General features: G+C 29.0%; 1 protein-coding gene across 24 annotated transcripts in view; it reads right to left on the bottom strand.

Annotated features, from left to right (window-relative positions):
- Window positions 1–16,417, bottom strand: part of Camkii (Calcium/calmodulin-dependent protein kinase II) — a 100,970-nt gene extending 84,553 nt beyond the window's left edge. For 15 of the 24 annotated variants that reach the window (XM_072900415.1, XM_072900417.1, XM_072900420.1 and 12 more), the window contains exon 1: window positions 15,650–16,416. In XM_072900415.1, coding sequence (XP_072756516.1) covers window positions 15,650–15,714 — 65 coding nt within the window. In that variant the 5' untranslated portion in view covers window positions 15,715–16,416. Of the gene's footprint in view, window positions 1–15,649 lie in introns of all 24 variants that reach the window. The other 9 variants (XM_072900432.1, XM_072900433.1, XM_072900431.1 and 6 more) reach the window with 2 other exon arrangements.
- Between the last annotated feature and the right edge of the window lie 2,450 nt (window positions 16,418–18,867).

The raw sequence follows: 18,867 nt of genomic DNA, 5'->3' as shown, positions 1-18,867 counted from the left end.
ATGAAGTCGACAGTTTCTTAACAAATCTTTGATATCACATAAAATTACAATTAACATAAAACGCTAAACAATAACTTAATAAAGTTTATTAGTAAATTCTTATATACGACCGAAATGTTATATTTATTTATTTAAAAAATACGTAGTATATTTTGTCTTTACAACACTTTTTAAAGCCAAGTTTACCAGTTAAAAAAAAAAAAAAAAAAAAAACTTTACCACATAATTTCATTTTTTTACTATAATATTTCATTAACTAAGAATAATTTGTTCCTCTTTATTGTTTTCTTTCGTGTTTCTTTCTGCGTCTTATTAAAAATTTACATATTTTATTTATTTATTTATTATAACAAATATATTCTGCTATGCAGACATATATATTTGTATATAATTCAATATTTTCAGATTGAATTTTTTTACATATCTCTTTGTATATATATGAGTAAAAAAAAATTAAGTATTTCCAACAAAAAAGTGTTTAGTAATTTTTCATTTAAATTATTATTAAAATATTAATTTTATCTAATCACTGTGTTTTATTATTAAAAAATATATAGATTTTATATAGCTATTATAGGAATAAGAAACACAGACGTTTCGCTATATTAAACTACGATTTTATTGTCGTTAGTAAGATTTGCATACTTGCAGTGGCGTGCTGTTTTCCAGTCATACGCTAATCACAATATGACAGTCTTTAAAATATAGTCTGATCGATGATTCGGTCGATTTAATTAAAGATTATCTATCTAGTCAGCAAACCTGGAAAAAAGCACGTTGCTGCTACACTATGCAAGTAAATCTCATTACTTATTACGTTTGTGTTTTTTATTCCTGGAATAGTTATATAAAAGATCTGTACACTTTAAATAATAAAACAATGACAGTTGATATTATTAATATTTTAATAATAATTTGAATTAATAATAACTAAAAACTTTTAATTGAAAATATTTTGTTTCTTCACTCATACTTAAAAGACACATAAGTGACAATATCGCATAAACCTACTGAAAATACCGCGAATATGGAGAGAACCGCATAATAAAACCGTAAATAAGGAGCTTTGTATTATAAATTTCACAATTAGATTAGAGATAATAATATAATAAAAAATTAAAAGAGAAAACTTTATTATATTATTACTATGCTTGTTGTTATTCTCTTTTGAAGACTCATTGTTATACCACCATATAAAAACAAAAAAAGAAAAGAAAAATACACAAACATACACGCTTGGTCATAGAAATAAATGCGATAAACACGGTTATATCTTTGTGGCATATTAACACACTGTTTGAAAGTCATAAATTAGGATTTTTTCAATGTAAGATTAAGAATATATTATTCAGTTTGGTTTTAAATGTAATTTTAAATATTCAATAAATATACTATAATTATATCATGTTCCATCATGTAGACTCGTAGACAATTTCTAATAGCGCATTTAAATCTTTTGTAAAAAAAAAAAATTATCTTCACGTTTAATAAATTATCTTGAATAGAAGAGAACTTATTTAAATTGTCTGATAATAAGAGAGAAATATAAAAGAAAGATATATATCTTTCTGTTATTTAATTCATTTTGTGTTTTCTTTTATGACAACATGAACTTTTTGACTGTTGTATCCTTTTTCGTACATCTGTAATAGTTTTTTTGATTCGCATTATTTAAATATAACATTTTTCATTAATTGATAATATTTAGGCAGGTAGCACATAATGCGCAATAAACAATTTTACCGTTTTATCTCGCAAGGAGTTAAAGTCGCTCAAGAATATAGCTAACAATAAGAAAGATAAGCGAGAGACATACGAAGAAACGTAGATGTCTATCATCTTTAATTTTCTCTCTTTCGAGCGGTAAATGAACTTTGGCACCTGTCACACATGCATATGTATGTTGGTATAAAATTGGTATACTGTATTATCATTATTTTTAAATTGCATGCTCTTACTTATTGTCACTCCCTTCTAAAGTAGCGATAAAGTCAAATTATCTTTTGGAAACTTCAATAATGCCCCACTAAATTGTTAAGCTATAGTTGCGTCATAAAATTCATTATATTTTATTCATGAAATTAATAACATTTTTCGAAAATTTTGTCTCTACTTCAACTCTTTAAATTTTAAAATTTGTAGCGTAAACGTATTTTTCTCATTTTCTTTTGATGTACAGAAAATTATCTTTTTTAAGATAATAATTTCAAAATAAATGATGCGCCAAGTGCATGTGTCAGTTTAAAGAATGTATTGTTTTGATATATATATATATATATATATATATAATTGTTTTTAAGATTGGCGTTTTTCATCTTTTTTTAAAAGATAATTTTTATTATTTTTTTATGCTCTTTAATATAAAAGGAAGTATTATTTTATCATGATTAAAAAAGAGTTAGTATTAAAAGAGTTTTTATAAAATTTCTGAAACAAGAAATTATATCTTTTAATTACATATTATCATGTTATTGCAGAGATTAAGTCACTAAATTGTTGTTTATCTTTGGCCTTATAACTTTTCGCTAATTTATTGCTTAAAATTAAAAGATATAAAAGGTATACATAGATAAATGTAAGTAAAAAGAGAACACATATTTAAAAATTTATCTCAGTAATTTTTATCGATATTATGCGTCATCATTGTGCGTATTATCCATCATTGCACAATACTTTAACAATTTATATGATCGGAAATACTTATAAGGCAATTAAACTCCTGGATTTGCTGTATCTGTTTAATCGCGACACCATTACAATAATGAAATGATTTTTTTCTTTTATATTTTTTAAAATTTTGCGTTAGATTTTAATTACATTTTCCTTTGCTTGATTTTATAGTTCATTGTTAGTTCATCCTGGAATAAAACGAGCTTCTTGTTCCACAGAAAATTTCTTACATCGGGGTCGTCGCGAATGGACAGATGAATACCAAATAAAAGGCAAGTAGATATTATTTTAATACTGCGCTGTACAGCATCGTATTTAGCCATTATTGCATCACATTTAAATATTTATATCATTTGCCAAACTTTAAAATAGACAATTTCGTCAATGAAATTAACATTATATTTAATCTCTTAATGTTAATATCACATACTTTTGATAGTATTCCGATTATAATCAACAAGTTTTCTAATCGACAATATTTTTTAAATTCCTTTGATGCCTAATTAGCACTTAGTATTTATGTATTTTTTTTAAATTATTTTATTTATATTTTTTTTATACAGACAAGTCAACTTAATGTTAAGTCAGTCTCAACCAATATAAATTTAATTTTTTGCCAAACGATTTGCATCTAATTCCGAATTTTAGTACCTACTTAACACCTAATTTTAAGATAAGTTAGAATTAATTAAGCGCTAGTAGCAGGGCTAACTTATAGGAGTTCTTTTGCCTACCTCATTTCTGTTTAGTCGGAATAACTGCGACACAATTATATTAGTATGACCGTTTCAACCTTACAATTCGATTTATATATATGTATGTATTATTAAAATATTAAACATGTGCAAAGTAATAATTAATATATTTTATATTATAAATATATTTTGCAATAAGCGTGGGTATGTATGTACAATTTAAAATTATTTTAATAAATATATCCAGTGTCCAAAATAATACAATTATATTATCCTGATAATTATATTTAACTTAATATATTATATTGTAATTATATTAAAATTTAATTATATTAAATATTGCAGAAAATTTGCTTATAAAGAAATGAAGCTATACTTTCTTTTATATAAACATTTTTGAATAGTTGGATCAAGTAATTACTTTTTTACTTACTTATATATTATATATCAAAATAATACTTATTTATTATCAATAAATCAATTAGTGCAGTATTTTTTTATTTTTTTATTTTTTAGAAGCTTTGACTAAGAAGAAAAATGTAGTCTGTTAAAATTCCTGCGCAAAGTCCTTGTTACTTCGAGAGGGACAATATACGTATAAACATATCTTTTATAAACATATCTTGCGTACAATACTTGCCATTTTCAAAAAAGCAATTTATTCTTAGTAGACGAATGCTGCATATTATTTTCAAAGGAGCAATTTATTCTTAGTAAACGAATGCTGCATGAGTTATCTTGCACAAGAATAAATACTCTACATTGATGTACTCAATATAAGTATTTTATAAACAATGCTTTTTGCTGCTTCTAAAGAAACTATCTGTTTTGTAAGATTTATTCTGTAAACAAATCTTGTATACAATTTTTGCTGCTTTTAAAAGAATGATTTATTCCATAAACAAGAGAATGTTATGTGCAAATCAGCAAGAACGCTTCTGAAAGATGCAGTCTGATTTGATTTCTATTATAGGAATTAATTTTAATTTTTCATTATTATTTATATTTAAAAATCTATACTTTGTAATCTACACTTTTTTCTAAACCTTCAACAGAAACACGGACGCAAGTACATTTTATCTTTAAGAGAATTCCACAAAAGAATAAAGTTCCATTAATGATTATCTTGCTGTAATGTAAAAATTCCTAAAATCTTACTTAAAAAAAAAAAAAGATAAAGGGCGCCAAGTACACGTGTCAGTCGTAAAAAACATGTATTTTAATTTAAAAAACCTTCATATTAACAAATATACAAAAATAATGATATCAAAAATTGTGTGCCGACTAAGAAAACTTATAGAAATTTTAAATATTTTAATTGAAAAAACAGAGGTCCTTTAATTGAAATCTCTACAATTCAAGAGAGTGAGTCATTTTACCACGACCAATGGAAATCTGATGATCTCTCAAACAACAGCAAAATCCATCAATGGAATTGTCATAAGGGAAGACATCACATCAAAGAAACAATGCTAGGCTAAGAAATTAGCAATTAAATCATATCGATCAAACTTTGTGCGTCCCCATTAAGTAAACATATAAACATCAAAAACATGTGTACCTACATTATTGTTAATTCAGAAGACATCGATTCATTTTATGGATCATTACCTAGGATAATCGAGAAAGTTAATGTATGTTCAATGTATGTAAACTACTCTATGGCTGTAATTATCTTAACGCTGTAAGTGCTGAAAATATTTAATTAACTAATTGGGACAAAGATTTCTTTATCCTGATCTCTATTTATTATCCTGATTTATTTCTACGCAACCTGTTTTGCAAAAGATAGATTTTAATGTAAAAGTCGGCTGCACAGAGCAAGACAACGTTCTGAAAGGAATGGCAAGTTTTGAAGGCTTGAAGAACAATTGAGGCGACAGATTGTTTTATATAGATATTTTGGTACTAAAAACAAATTATTCATTGCTAATACCAATTTCAGTCACTACAAAAAAAGACTTCACATTTATTTATTATCAGATAGATAGCCTACGCAATTAAATAGACTATCTATTAATACAAGATAAAGAATGTCAATTAAAGAGAAAAAAACGTAGATTGGATTGTGAGGATGACCATTACGCATTGATTGCAAATGTTCTACTAAAGTTGAGAAGCAGGACATCTGCAGTTTTCTTCAATAAATAACTGTTGGCGTCCAGGAGACAATATAATATTCTCTACTCACCTAGAAACAAGTTTGGACATGATCACACATGATGGAATCAAACAAGCAAATGTAAATGAGCTGTGGGGAAAGTTCAAGCAGACTGCGGAAACTGCAACCAACCATTACAAACAGACCGTTGAATCACGAAAATTACAGAATAAATAGAAGTTAATCGAGAAGCAAAAGTAACGTAAAGTAAATCAAAGCCAAAACTTAAAGATAATAAAACAAATATCAGAAAAATAGATGTTGCAATCATCGGGAATGATAAAAACACACGAAAAACATTTGTCGCAAATTAGAGCGACATTTGCAAAATATCGAGTCCAGAAACCTGTTCAAAATCAACGAGATCATTTAATTTATTCGATCATTTAAATCTAAATCAATGTTTATAAAGGACAAAGAAAGTTTAACCACGACAACAATGTCGAAGATAACGGGTGTCAGTACTGTCAAAAATTTGTAATCAAAGAAAATAATGAATAGAATTGAAAAAAAATTTGAAGATTTGGAACTGTTCATCAAAGTAAAAGTTGAGGCAGCCATAAAACGATCAAATCTCAGAAAGCCGTTAGAACTCATGGTATTGTAATGGAGATGATAGGGATGTCGTATAAAAAAATAGAGTTGCTACACGAAATATGTCACAAAGTATGATCTATTTACGATTGGTCAGTAGATGAAATCAATATATATGTATATTGCGATCCATAAAAAAGAAGGTAGATATGAGAATTACAATACGCTACTCTTAATATTACAGTAAGCTAGTAAGATCCAGTAAGATCATACTTTACATCACATAGAAAAATTAAAGCAATATATCTTATATTTGAAATTTCTTCAAAACAAGATAGTATGTTCTATAAGGGCATGAGAGAACAATTCATAAATATTAGACAGCTTATGGAGAGGTTCTAGGTTCGAATATAATATTTTAGTACTATTTTGTTTCTTATAGATTACATGATGTATCACAATCTTCCATGGTAAGATGGAACTATCTATCTCTATATTGTATTTCGAGTGAAATGATAATCTAAATTCATCTTATATTACTTATTAAAAGTCTTTAGTCTACAAACTAGACTTGCATAAAAATTAACACAATGTAATAAAATAAAGTTTTCTGTATGTAAGGGCACGTAAGCAAGACAAGGATGTTATTTCTCTTTTCTAGTTTTTTAGTTTGACACTCGTGAAGAATGGATAATACAAAAATTCACAAAGAATTGCGGTCGTGGACTGGGGTTTTTAGTGTTAAAAGGAAAATTTCAAACTTTAGATATGCAGATGACATATTAATAATCCTAATCAGTTCAGAAGAGGAGATACTAGATTTATTAAAGTGTATTAAAGTTGCAAGAGCAGAAACTGGCCTGAATTTGTACCGATTTGTCATGAGGCAAAATGATCATTGACGGCTAATGTTGTGCAATGGTGGATTAATAATCATATATAACGTCATGTATAACGTCGAAATGAGAGATAAGATTGTAAAGGGGAGATCAAATGAAGAATAGATATGACGAAAACAGTTGGAACAGGAAGATTAGATTTAAACATCGAACGCAGCCATCAGATGGCAGAATGGAAGAAATAATAATACTACTGCAGGAATATACTATGCGAGGAAAGCTATGAAGAAGATCCATATAATATGATCCATGTATATTGTGATTTGCTATTTCTGAAACATGTGTCTAAAATATTTGATTACCATGCATAGATTTTCAAAAACTTTCGATAGGAATTGCATTTGATTTTGTATATCTCTGTACTTATTGTTAGGTTTAGAGAGTTTATTATCACATTGACTTTCTCGAACAATGATTTTTTGTAATGTCTGAATATTGAAACGAGATAGCCAAGTTCCTTGGCTGATTCCGAAAGTACTTGGTTAAATTAATCCATATCCTGTACATATTAAATCGAATGAGTATTATACTTGTCTGTCTGAGCCAGATGAATAGTTGCCTGAAATGAATCTGTTTCATGTAGTTATTAGAATGTTTTGCATGTAGGCGTAGCAAAAGTTCAGACTGGGTAGTACTTTATTGCTTTATTAATAGAGCGTTGGATGGAATATCTGTGCAGCTATTGCAATATTGCCCAGTCCAAATGACATGTATCGAAACTCAAAAAGTTCAAATAGTAGGTACAACAATAATCATTTTTTAATCATCGTTTTGTGAATACATTTTTATTAAATTATCAAATTTATTTGTAGGCTTGTATTGTCAATTAAAAAGATATTTTTCTGCAGCGTCACAAAGTCTTTGATATAAAATATAATTTCGGATAACAACCCGGACTGTTTGTGCATTTTGCAACTTTATGTAATTTCTCTATGACTTTTATGCGTCTTTTCTTTTTAAATTCACATATAACAATGATAATCATGGGATTTTATCAGATTGTATCATTCCTTCTTATAGCAATAGATTCAATTAATAATAATTCTGCTTTTGTAGCTTTTGTAGTTTGTCTGATGCCAATTTGTGTCGATGGTATGCCTCCGCTTGTCTCAGCATTGTTTCGATGTAATATACCATACAGATGAAATACTTTTACTTTCGTGTTTCTAAGAGTTGCGTTATAATTGAGACAATTATAACGAATGTAATCAGTGGTACTTTATATTTCTCCGAAAATCTTTATCCATTCTATATTGTGTGTTTATGTTTTATAATCTTGGAATGAAAAAACTTGTTTTACAGTATTTTCTTCAGCTGCTATTCACCACATCGAGTTATCACCACGTCGGTTTGGACTTCTATCTATGGGTATACATTTGAACCATATGAACCATAGTGTTTTCAAAAGTTTGTTTGATGAGCATACAAATGTGCTAAAGTGATAAAAAAGAACAACTACAATGCTTCACATAATACTTTGCCGAGATCTTTGTGTTCCAAGCAAGCATATGCGTTGCTCCTATAATACTAACAATTTTATTAAGGTTTTTTATTGTCTTGTACTTATATGCTGACAAATGTGTAATGTCGTTTATTTGTCTAACATGTTTTAGATTGATACATGTAAGAATACATGTAATGCAGGCTATAATGTATTTTGTATCTCATGCGTGATAATGCAAAGAACAAATGTTTTAAAAAACTATATTTCAAACTACATAAACTATAGCTCTGATTTATCTAGCTAGAAGGGAAATACTCGTATGGTGACTTTGGTGATTTGCGTATTTTGTAGTATTTCTCATCATTGTAGTCGAATATAATTGAGCTATTCCTAATGTTTGATGGTATAAATCTGCTTTTATAATCGTACAATATTTTTTTCTTTATGTTTTTTTTTTTTTTTCGTGACGAGAATCAATTCATTCATATCCATATAATCATATTTATCGAGAAAAGATAAATTACCAGTGATAAGACATGATTAATCTTAAAACATTTATTTAATTATTACGTGTTTATTCAATTATTTATAGTCATGTATATAGTTATATATGCAAGTGATATGTTAGAGACATATAATTAAAAAGTAAAGCCCAATATTTCGTGAAGGTAGCTTCTTAGTATATCATCGGCAATAACAAGCGGGAAGAAAGTAACGTTGACTGTTGACAGTCAACATCGGTAGCGATCAGTGACGTAGACTTTGTGTCGAGCTATTATGCCATGTTGACTATACTACTACACTAATTATGCTGTTATGCTGTATTTGTTGTACGGCTGTTTTATTGTTTACAATACTGCAATAAATCCCTCGTTGGCTGGTTAGGTTACTGACAATTTATCTTGCATAAGATCTTAATTCTCTGACAAAATATTTTCTCTTTGCTGAATGGATCAACTGTGACCGTGAAGGTTTCTCCTTTAATAATTCCCTTATATATCTCCACGAGTAAATCCTAATAATTATCTAATGGTGAAAATGATGTGAACTAGTTGCGCCTCTAACGGGATTTATACTGGCTGTATTAAATTTTAACTACGCGAAATATTTTGTAGAGTTCGGGTATAACATAGTTTGCGCTATTAAATTATGTAATGTACTGAAATAAGAATCACTTGAAATAATGGGTCAAGTTGGACAAAAAAAGAGATAGCTACATCGTGTCAAGGACATCTATTTTGCAATGTTCTTCATTGAATAACAAATTGAATGACAAACCTTCAGAAGGAATTTATGCTATGTAAAGTCAGAATTGAAAATATTATCCAAGAAATTCTATTTCTTTATGCAAGTTTGCAAGATACAATATCACTTAATTGTCTATATTTTATACTTATATACATTTAGAATTTTATTACTAATATGAATAATATTACTGAGTCAGGACATCTAATCGATGGATAACATTGAGGCTAATTGAAGCAAATATGTATAACACATATACACAGCACGCACACAAGAAGAGTAAATCTGATCAAATAATCTGCAATATATTTTGGTATACTTTGGTAATGCTAATGCCGTATTGTAATGTTCAAGCTTTATAACTCGGAAAGTACTTAATGAAAAAAAACTTTATTATTGTGTTATACAAAGTTCTTGCCGAACGTTCTCGAGGTTCGCTACAAGATTATTAAAATATAATAAATAAGATAAAAAAAATGAGCGTACCCATTTAAAATATTGAAATTGACCTTGATGTAAATCTTCAAAGTCACTCCAAAGTTAAATAATTTCCATCTGCTAATATTAAAAAAATCTAAAACATTTGTTTAAAACATTATTTTGCTAAGCGTGTATTTTTCGAGATATTTGACCATTTCTTTTAAAGCTTATTATATACGTACATGTATTATGAGTATATGTACATATATGTGTTATCATGGACACTATTATAATTTAATATATATAATACAAATATAATAATAATTATTAAATAGGTAACTATATATATATATATATATATATATATATATATATATATATATATTCTTTATCAAGTGGATCACACACTGTTCCAAAATTATATTCGACGTAGAAGTACCATCTTGCACACAAAGTTAGTTACAGGCATAAGCTATGTGGCCTTTTGAAAAATTCAAACTGGCGGATCCAATATGTCTTGCTTACTAAAGGTTTTCGAGGATACCGATTATGAATCTGTTGTAAAATTTTTCAAAATTGCGGATTCAACTTGGCGGACATGAAAGTGCAAAATAAAGGAAAGAAAAGCTCTCTGCATTTTATAGGGTTGAGACTGTCTATGTAACAGCATTGATTTCTGATGTGTCTTCTCTCATCCAACTACTCTTTACAATAGTATTGAAAATGAAAATAAGCAATAGATATCTTGAATTTAATATTTCTGATAACACATTTATAATCAGCATCCTCGAAAACCCTTAGTAAGCAAGATTGCAGTAAATCTTTAAACTTTATTTTATTTTAAATAATTTTGCACTTTTACGTCCGCCATATTGGATCCGCCATTTTGAATTTATAAAATTTAATAACATTTTCGTAATCTATAACACGATATTTAAGTAGTTATTGATAGAAATTTATTTATTATTTATTATACAATATAATTGCATTCTAGAAGACTTTGTAATCGAATAATATAGTACAGATACACGATTAACATGCAGTTATTGTACAATATATGACGAATGGTTCTTGCGTCAATATATTACATTTAAGTTTAAAATTTCAAATACTAATTTGAAGAGTGATCTTTATATTTCGAAGAACTTCTTCAATGTTGCTACATAATTAACGATGACTACAATTCTAGATTATACGACGAAAGTTTTAACTTTTAGTTTGCTTCAATTTTCGTATGATTTATCTATCTCACAATAACACAATTGGAAAATCAATTTTTGTAGTAGATTTAGAAATTTGCACATTTACTGCCATCAACCTCTTAAAGCTAGTAACATACGTGTATGCTCTCAATTGCTATTACGATAATTTATAATAAACTGATAAAATAGATAATACTCAATATTTACAAACTCTAACACACAAAATAAACAGAGAAGAAAAAATCAATAATGAAATAACAAGGAAGCCAATTCCTATTGTCAGTGTCGTATATATGTAGATCTAATGTAATTTCAAAATCAATTTTCCTGAAAACAACTTTGTATGAAAAAAATTTTATTTTACATTTTTTATTTTACATAAAGAATTTTTTATTCTTGTTTCGACTATTATATATATTATGTGTATGATTGATTGTCTATGCGTGCGTGCGTGCGTCGTGCGTATGCGTGTGTATGTGTAAAAGAGAAAGAAGGAGAATTAATTGTTAAATGCGGTCTCTTCAATAAAACGTTCAACTTTTCAACAAATGCGTTTTGTTTTATCGTTTTGTTTATTACATCTGCATGATATTACGATATAAACGGCTAAAATAGAAATCTGTATTTAATAGTAGAATCTGCATTTTTTGAATAAAAAAAATTCAAAACTACTAAAGTAATTATGCAAAATAAAAAAAAAATTATATAATAATTATATTTTAGTATTTCAAGAAAATGTGTGTATAAGTGCTGAAATATAATTATCTAAAATAATTTTTTGAGAAATAGTTATGTGTATATTTTTTGCAAAATTCGTATTGTGTTTAATAATTATTTTTATAGTGTAATTATACATATATATTGAATACTTAAAAAATAAAGTTTTTTTTGAAACTTTTGTTTCTGAAAATTCAAAATTGTCATGTAAACAACATATCGTGGTTAAAGATCTACTTGAGAAAAACAAAAAAGGAAATATTAATTAACCTTTATCTTTTTAAATCATTTAGTCAAAGCCTCCAATTTTTAAAATTATAAAAATGGCAATTTTTTGAAAAAATATTCAGATATATTATAATTTATTGTGTGTCTTGAAGTTTATTATATTTCATTATAACGTTATGCAAAAAAATTGCACAAGAAATTGTTTACGAAGATTATTATAAATATATATTATTATTATTATTATTATTACATTATTATTACACTAAATAATCCGTCCACCAAAATTATATTTTACATTAAAGAATATATTACTAAATAATTATTAATATGAATATAGTAATTTTGCAATTGAGAAATAATATTTGATAAGTTTGACACGCCTTGTATATGTTCTATTATCGCAAATACATATAACATATGTAGTATGGAAAAGATTCAATAAATTGTTATTGAAGATCCAATGATTTAATGCAATATTCTAAAAATGTTCTAACTTTTGTGTTTGTCGATCGTTGTACATATTCTACCAAAAAGATCCAAAAATATGATCAAATATTTTGTCCCGTTACCTCTGAATATTTCACAAACTGTTAAGACTGTAACACTTGACAAACATGCACTGATGTACTATGATAACAATCGCAAAATCGTTTCGTAACATTATAAAGTAAATTTATAAAAAGCAAAAAATCCTAATGGAGCATAAAATAATTTACGTGTATACGTGTGTATATATATATATATATATATATATATATATAATATATACACACGTATAAATTTACTTTATAATGTTATAGCAATATATATACACACGTATACATTTACTTTATAATGTTATAACATATATATATACATATTGTATAGAAATATATATCACCGCACTTTTGTAATTTTATTACTTGACAGAAGTCAACAACTTTTTTAAAATTTTTGGTAATATAATAAAAGAATTATGTGTAAATATATCAGATAAAAAGATATCTTTCCTATATATGTAATATATGTATAGAATATTTCTGTAATATGATTGTAAAATGTGTAATATGATATGATATGGAAATATTTGTTATGGGTATTAAAGCTTACAATGCATAAGATTTAAAAAAAAGTTAGATTAAGTTTCTGTGGATAAAAATTTGTCTAAATCATTAACTCAAAGTATCACTGTGAGTTCAGAATAGTTCAAAATTTAAAGCTCTTTTTATTACTTATTTCATCCATTACTATGACGCAAAAGAAAATTTTCGTATTAATATAATTCTTATTGCATACAAAAAGTAGTGAGGCTGAAAAGGCTAATGCAATAAAGTAAGGCTAGAATAGCTCATCACTATCTTGCAAAAAATGTATAAGCGAGGTACAAAGTATCATGTTTTAATAAAAAGGAACATGAGAGTATTCATGAGTATCAACGTACATATTGTTTTAAAATGCAACTTAGATTCACAGCCTGTTTTATATACAAAATCGTCACTATGGTCTTGAGATTCCATCAGTTAATGAAATGACTGTGTAATATCTTAAGGTATTTAAAATAATCTTGAATATAAGAATAAACTATAAATATCACAAATCTAAAAAAAGTAATCAAGTTATCTGTCAAGTATCTATTCAATTTTCTATACAGAAAGCGTAGGTACAAACTAGGTACAAACTGCAGAGATGTTATCAGTATGCATCCGAGTATCGATTTTTTAAGGACTCGTTACTTTTACCGGATCTTGTCATTCTTGCATGAAATGTATGGAAAAATAACTTTAATCGTTGAAAGTTATAAAAAAAAAAGTTTATGTAGAAATAAATTGTTATAAAACATATTATTTTTTACTATAGTTATATAAATATAATTATATAGACAAAAAAAATATAAAATATAATATTATTTATTAATTAGAAAATATAAATCGATAGAGAATATCTTTTAATAATATAAAATTAATTATATATATATATATATATATATATATATATTAATTATATATATTCAAAAAATTTATCTTTTATTATAGTACTTATTATTTTACTATAGTACGTAAATTTTTTACTGTAGTATGAAAAATTTTAAGAAAGATGACTTCTGCCAAGTAACAAAATTGCAAAAGTGCTACACACACATACATATGTATATATACATATATACGTATATATATATATATATATATATATATATATATATATATATATATATATATATACCCCACATCTGTTATTAATTACATAATGCATTAATATGTATTAATATTTATTATCAAATTAATATTAATATAATTTATATATTTTATTATGCATATTGTAAATATAAACTTTTTTAGTCAACAGTTTATTTACCCGAAAAGCGCAATAAAATAGGGGTGGGAAAAGATCTAGTAACATTTAAGAATAACAGTATGCAAGACTGCAACCACCTGCGGTTCATATTATGACAGAATATGAAAGAACGATGGCAGATAAAGAGGAAAAAGAGATCGAAGAGAGAGTGAAACAACCGTAACGAAGAAATGCGAAAAAAATGATAAAATAGAAGAAGTAGATGAGAAAAAAGGCAAGAATGAGAAAGAAACAGATAAATACGAAGATGGCGAAAGAACGGAAGGAGAACGTAAAGAGGGCAGGAACACACGAAGGTAAAAGGCGGCGTGACGATATAATATCGATTCGGTAACAAATCCATATGATACTAATGTCTGCTGTCTGTCCTACAACGCGAAGCCAACGTGCGTCGCGAAAAGACGGTGGAAAATAACAGACGCCTTGACGCTTTATATATAGAGACTGAGCCACGAACAGACGGCCCGTAGCGCTTAAATATAGACAAAATGCAACGGAGTGTCTTCCACGTACAAGAGAGAAAGATAGAAAAAGCAGAGATATATTTATATGTATATTCGTACGATATATGTGTGAGCTAGATAGAAACGCGCACACAGAAGAGAGAAGAATGAGAAGACATAAAGATAAAAGAATGAACAAGAGAATTAAATGATAACGAGTAAACGGAGAAGGGAAGCAGGGCGAAAAAAGACTCCACATATGCAGGAACCATTATGGCCAATCATACAACATCATCTGCTAGGGATGTAATTTACAAAATATGACGATCCTGAGCGTCAAAAGAGCTTTTATAGATGATTCGTGTTTGCGCGTGCGAGAAATACGCGAACACGCCATCATCCGGTGAAAGAAAATGCTTCGCAAACGCCAGCATGGACGAATCGCAAAGCCCTACCTTCTCCTTTGGCGCGGAGAGATAGTTCTCTATTAGTTAAGAGATAGGAAAGAAACAACTTAAATAATATAGAAACATGTTAGCAGTGAAGAATATGGATGCAGGCAGGCATAAGCAAGCAAGCGGCGCCATAAAACGAGAGAAGTAAGAGTATTTCACTTACTTGCTCCTATACGCGAATAAGTGCAAAAATATCGGTACTCACTTGCCAAGTTCTTCCTTCAAATCATAGTTGTCACTGAATCGCGTGCACGCCGTTGGCACGGCCATACCGAGGCTATTCACGATTATTTAATCGTATCACCGGACTCAAAAACGTAAACGCAAGAGAGCCACTGCCGGCTGCTACTATACTGCACACACGCGCTAGGAGAAACTTCGCAGGTCAAATTCGATCAATAGAGGAGAACCGCCGCGGCGCTGCTTGAACACCGGGACGGCGGCGGCAGCGACGGTGACAGTGGTGGCAGCGGCAGCGGCAGCGGCGGCGGCGGCGGCGGCGGCAGCGGCAGCAACGGCGGTGGCGGTGGCGGTGGCGGTGGCGGCGGTGGCGACGGCGGCGGCAGCGGCAGCGGCGGCGGCGGCAACAGCGGCGGCGGCGACAACAGCAGCAGCAGCAGCAGCAGCAGCAGCAGCAGCAGCAGCAGCAGCAGCAGCAGCAGTAATTGCGGCGGAGATAGTGACGGTGGTGGCAGCGGTGATGGTGACGACAACAAGAGGTGAGATGAAGTAAAGAGACGGCGGAATGGATCAAGCAGAGAAGGACGAGAGGACAGAGGTGTCTCTATCCGTGACGGCGATAAACGTGCGCGTTACCGTAATACCGACAACGATTGACGAACAACGATGGCACACAAAAGGCAGAATCTCGTAGTCCGCGATATCAAACGATTACTGCTTCGTTTCTGTACAAAATCCTATCACGACAATATGTCCGTACTGCTCGCTGGCAGACCATCAACTGATTTGCGTAGTGATTGTAGTTGGATTGATGGAGGGAAAGAGGAAGGAGGGGGTAGATAGACCAAAATGGTGGCCAGATGGACGGGCGGATCATTGACTATGTTTCGTGTTTGCGAAGAAGAGTACAGCAGTACATAGCTAGCTTAGATAAAGTGATCTTTTAGGTTCATACGACGATTGAACAATGCAAATTGAAGAGATGCAAGTAAAGCTGGTATTGATGGTCACAGGGGAAGGAGGGATAATTGCTTCTAGCCCCAATACTGTAAAAATCACCCTCTTTCTTTACTTTTGTAATGCAAACTTATATGTATTTAGTGATAAATATATGAAATAAAATGAGTATTACTTCTAATGAATATTACAAAAACTTGTATTTTTATTTTTCTTCTTGTTTTATTAAAGCTTTGACATAACATTTTAATTTTTTACTGACGTTAAAACGTCAAACATATTTTTGATATTAATTTAATTGTAATTAAATAAATATTGCAGAGAGAGAGAGAGAGAGAGAGAGAGAGAGAGAGAGAGAGAGAGAAAGAGAATGAGAATAAAAAACAATGTTCTTCTTTACTTTAAATTGCCCACAGCATATTGAATTAAAACAATTTACTTATTATAAATGTTACTCATTATAGTTATTATCGCTACTTATTATAATAGTCAATTAGGCAAATACTTCGAAGTATCATCATATATGACGATTATTTGCGAGACTTACATGGACATATTCTTTCTATGCCGCCGGGAAAAGACGCTGCGCCTGCAGCTTTGTGTAATGCATAAGGTGCATTGCTGCGTAGCTGGGTCGTTACCTTTTCTCATGTTACGTGAAAATAGTTTAGCATATGGAAAAATGCAATACCTTTTTTTAAGGTATACTGATATTAAGAGATATTGAGAGATTCCAGTGCATATTATATAAATACTTATTGTGAGCCTTATTGTGAAAACACGCACTTTCTGTAGATTTCTCGCAAATGTGAATATTCGCCCCATTGATTTAATCATTTTTTACTTTAAGATAGAAAATTTTATTCAAAATTTTAATATGAAGTTTTTATTGTTTTCAATATCAGTTTTATATATATAGGTGTCCCCGAATTGCCAGATCAACTTTCGTGGGTAGATAGAGCGTGTTAAACTGAAAACAAAAGTCTTGTATCATTTTGCTAAATTCGCAATAATTAATGAGATATAAATGAATAAAAATCGGCTAATCCTTGCCAGTATAAGCGCGCGGCGCGAAGAAGCCTCCTACTTGTTACTGAGAGTTGATTTGGCAATTCGGGGACACCCTGTATATGTATATTATCGTGTATACAAAGTGTGCAATTTTAAATGTCCCAGGCAAATATCTCGAAAAATAGGGAGAATACGGAAAAACGTTTCACAAAAGTTATTTAGTTCAAAGGCAAAAAAAAAGATTGGGCTATTAATTTAACCTTAGATGTACGTGCCAAGATCACATAGACGTCAACTTTGTGTGTTTTCAAATAAAACTACTCTAACTTTTTTATATAAATCGATTTCTCACAATATTTTGCGTAGAAAGTTATGAGGATATAATGGCCAAAAATTGAATAGTTTAGATTTATTTTATATTGAATACTTTAGAAATAGTTTATATTTTAATTTGACATAATTTTACATAAACTATGAAATATCTCACAAAATATTCATTTTTCGATTGTTTCATACTTTTATGCACAGAATAATGAAATGAATCTGTTAGTGTAAAAAAAAATACAATACATAGTTACCTTAAAGAAAAAATATAAAACTGTTCGTTGAAAATTCATATTTTTTCTTATTTTTTATTATTTCTTTCTCTAAGACAACTATGTGCTTTCTTTACATTCAATTGAAATAGTGCACTCTACGAAGTTCAAGTCCGTTATAATGAAGTTATCCTTCATTTTTTGTCAAATTTGGATTGTAACAGCCGCGTGAGACTTACACAAACAGATCTTTCAGAGACTTTCTTATTGCCAGGAGATATTACGCCTACAGATATAGATGTTGTTGCACAATTGGATTGTTACTGCTATTCGTTACTCGATATTTAAAAAAATTAAGTTGCAATTTATATAAGTAGATTTTACGATTTTAAGAATTTTGCCTACGATGATTTTGTCAAATATCAACAATATTTCTAAAAATCTGTCGATTTAGTGTCAAAATCGCGTAACTTGATAAAAAAGAAATGCAGAAAAATTTAAAAAAAAGTTTCGTTTTGTAAACGAAATGTTGAAATTTATGGAACTTGACTTAAATTTATCGAGAGAAACTTTTTTATCGAGCTGCGGAGCATCAAAAATATAATACATAATTTTAAGAAACAAATGTTTCTTTTTAAGAACAGAAAAAGACTTGAAAATTAAAAAGTTAAATATAAATACAGAAGTGAAAATTAAAAATTAAAAGATTTTTAAAATTGTTAGTTAAAGTTGTGAAACT

The sequence above is a fragment of the Anoplolepis gracilipes genome, chromosome 10 (assembly GCF_047496725.1).
Source record: "Anoplolepis gracilipes chromosome 10, ASM4749672v1, whole genome shotgun sequence".
NCBI classification, from domain to species: Eukaryota; Metazoa; Arthropoda; class Insecta; order Hymenoptera; family Formicidae; genus Anoplolepis; species Anoplolepis gracilipes.
The sequence above is the reverse complement of the archived record's forward strand: the minus strand, read 5'-3'. Positions and strand labels throughout refer to the sequence as shown.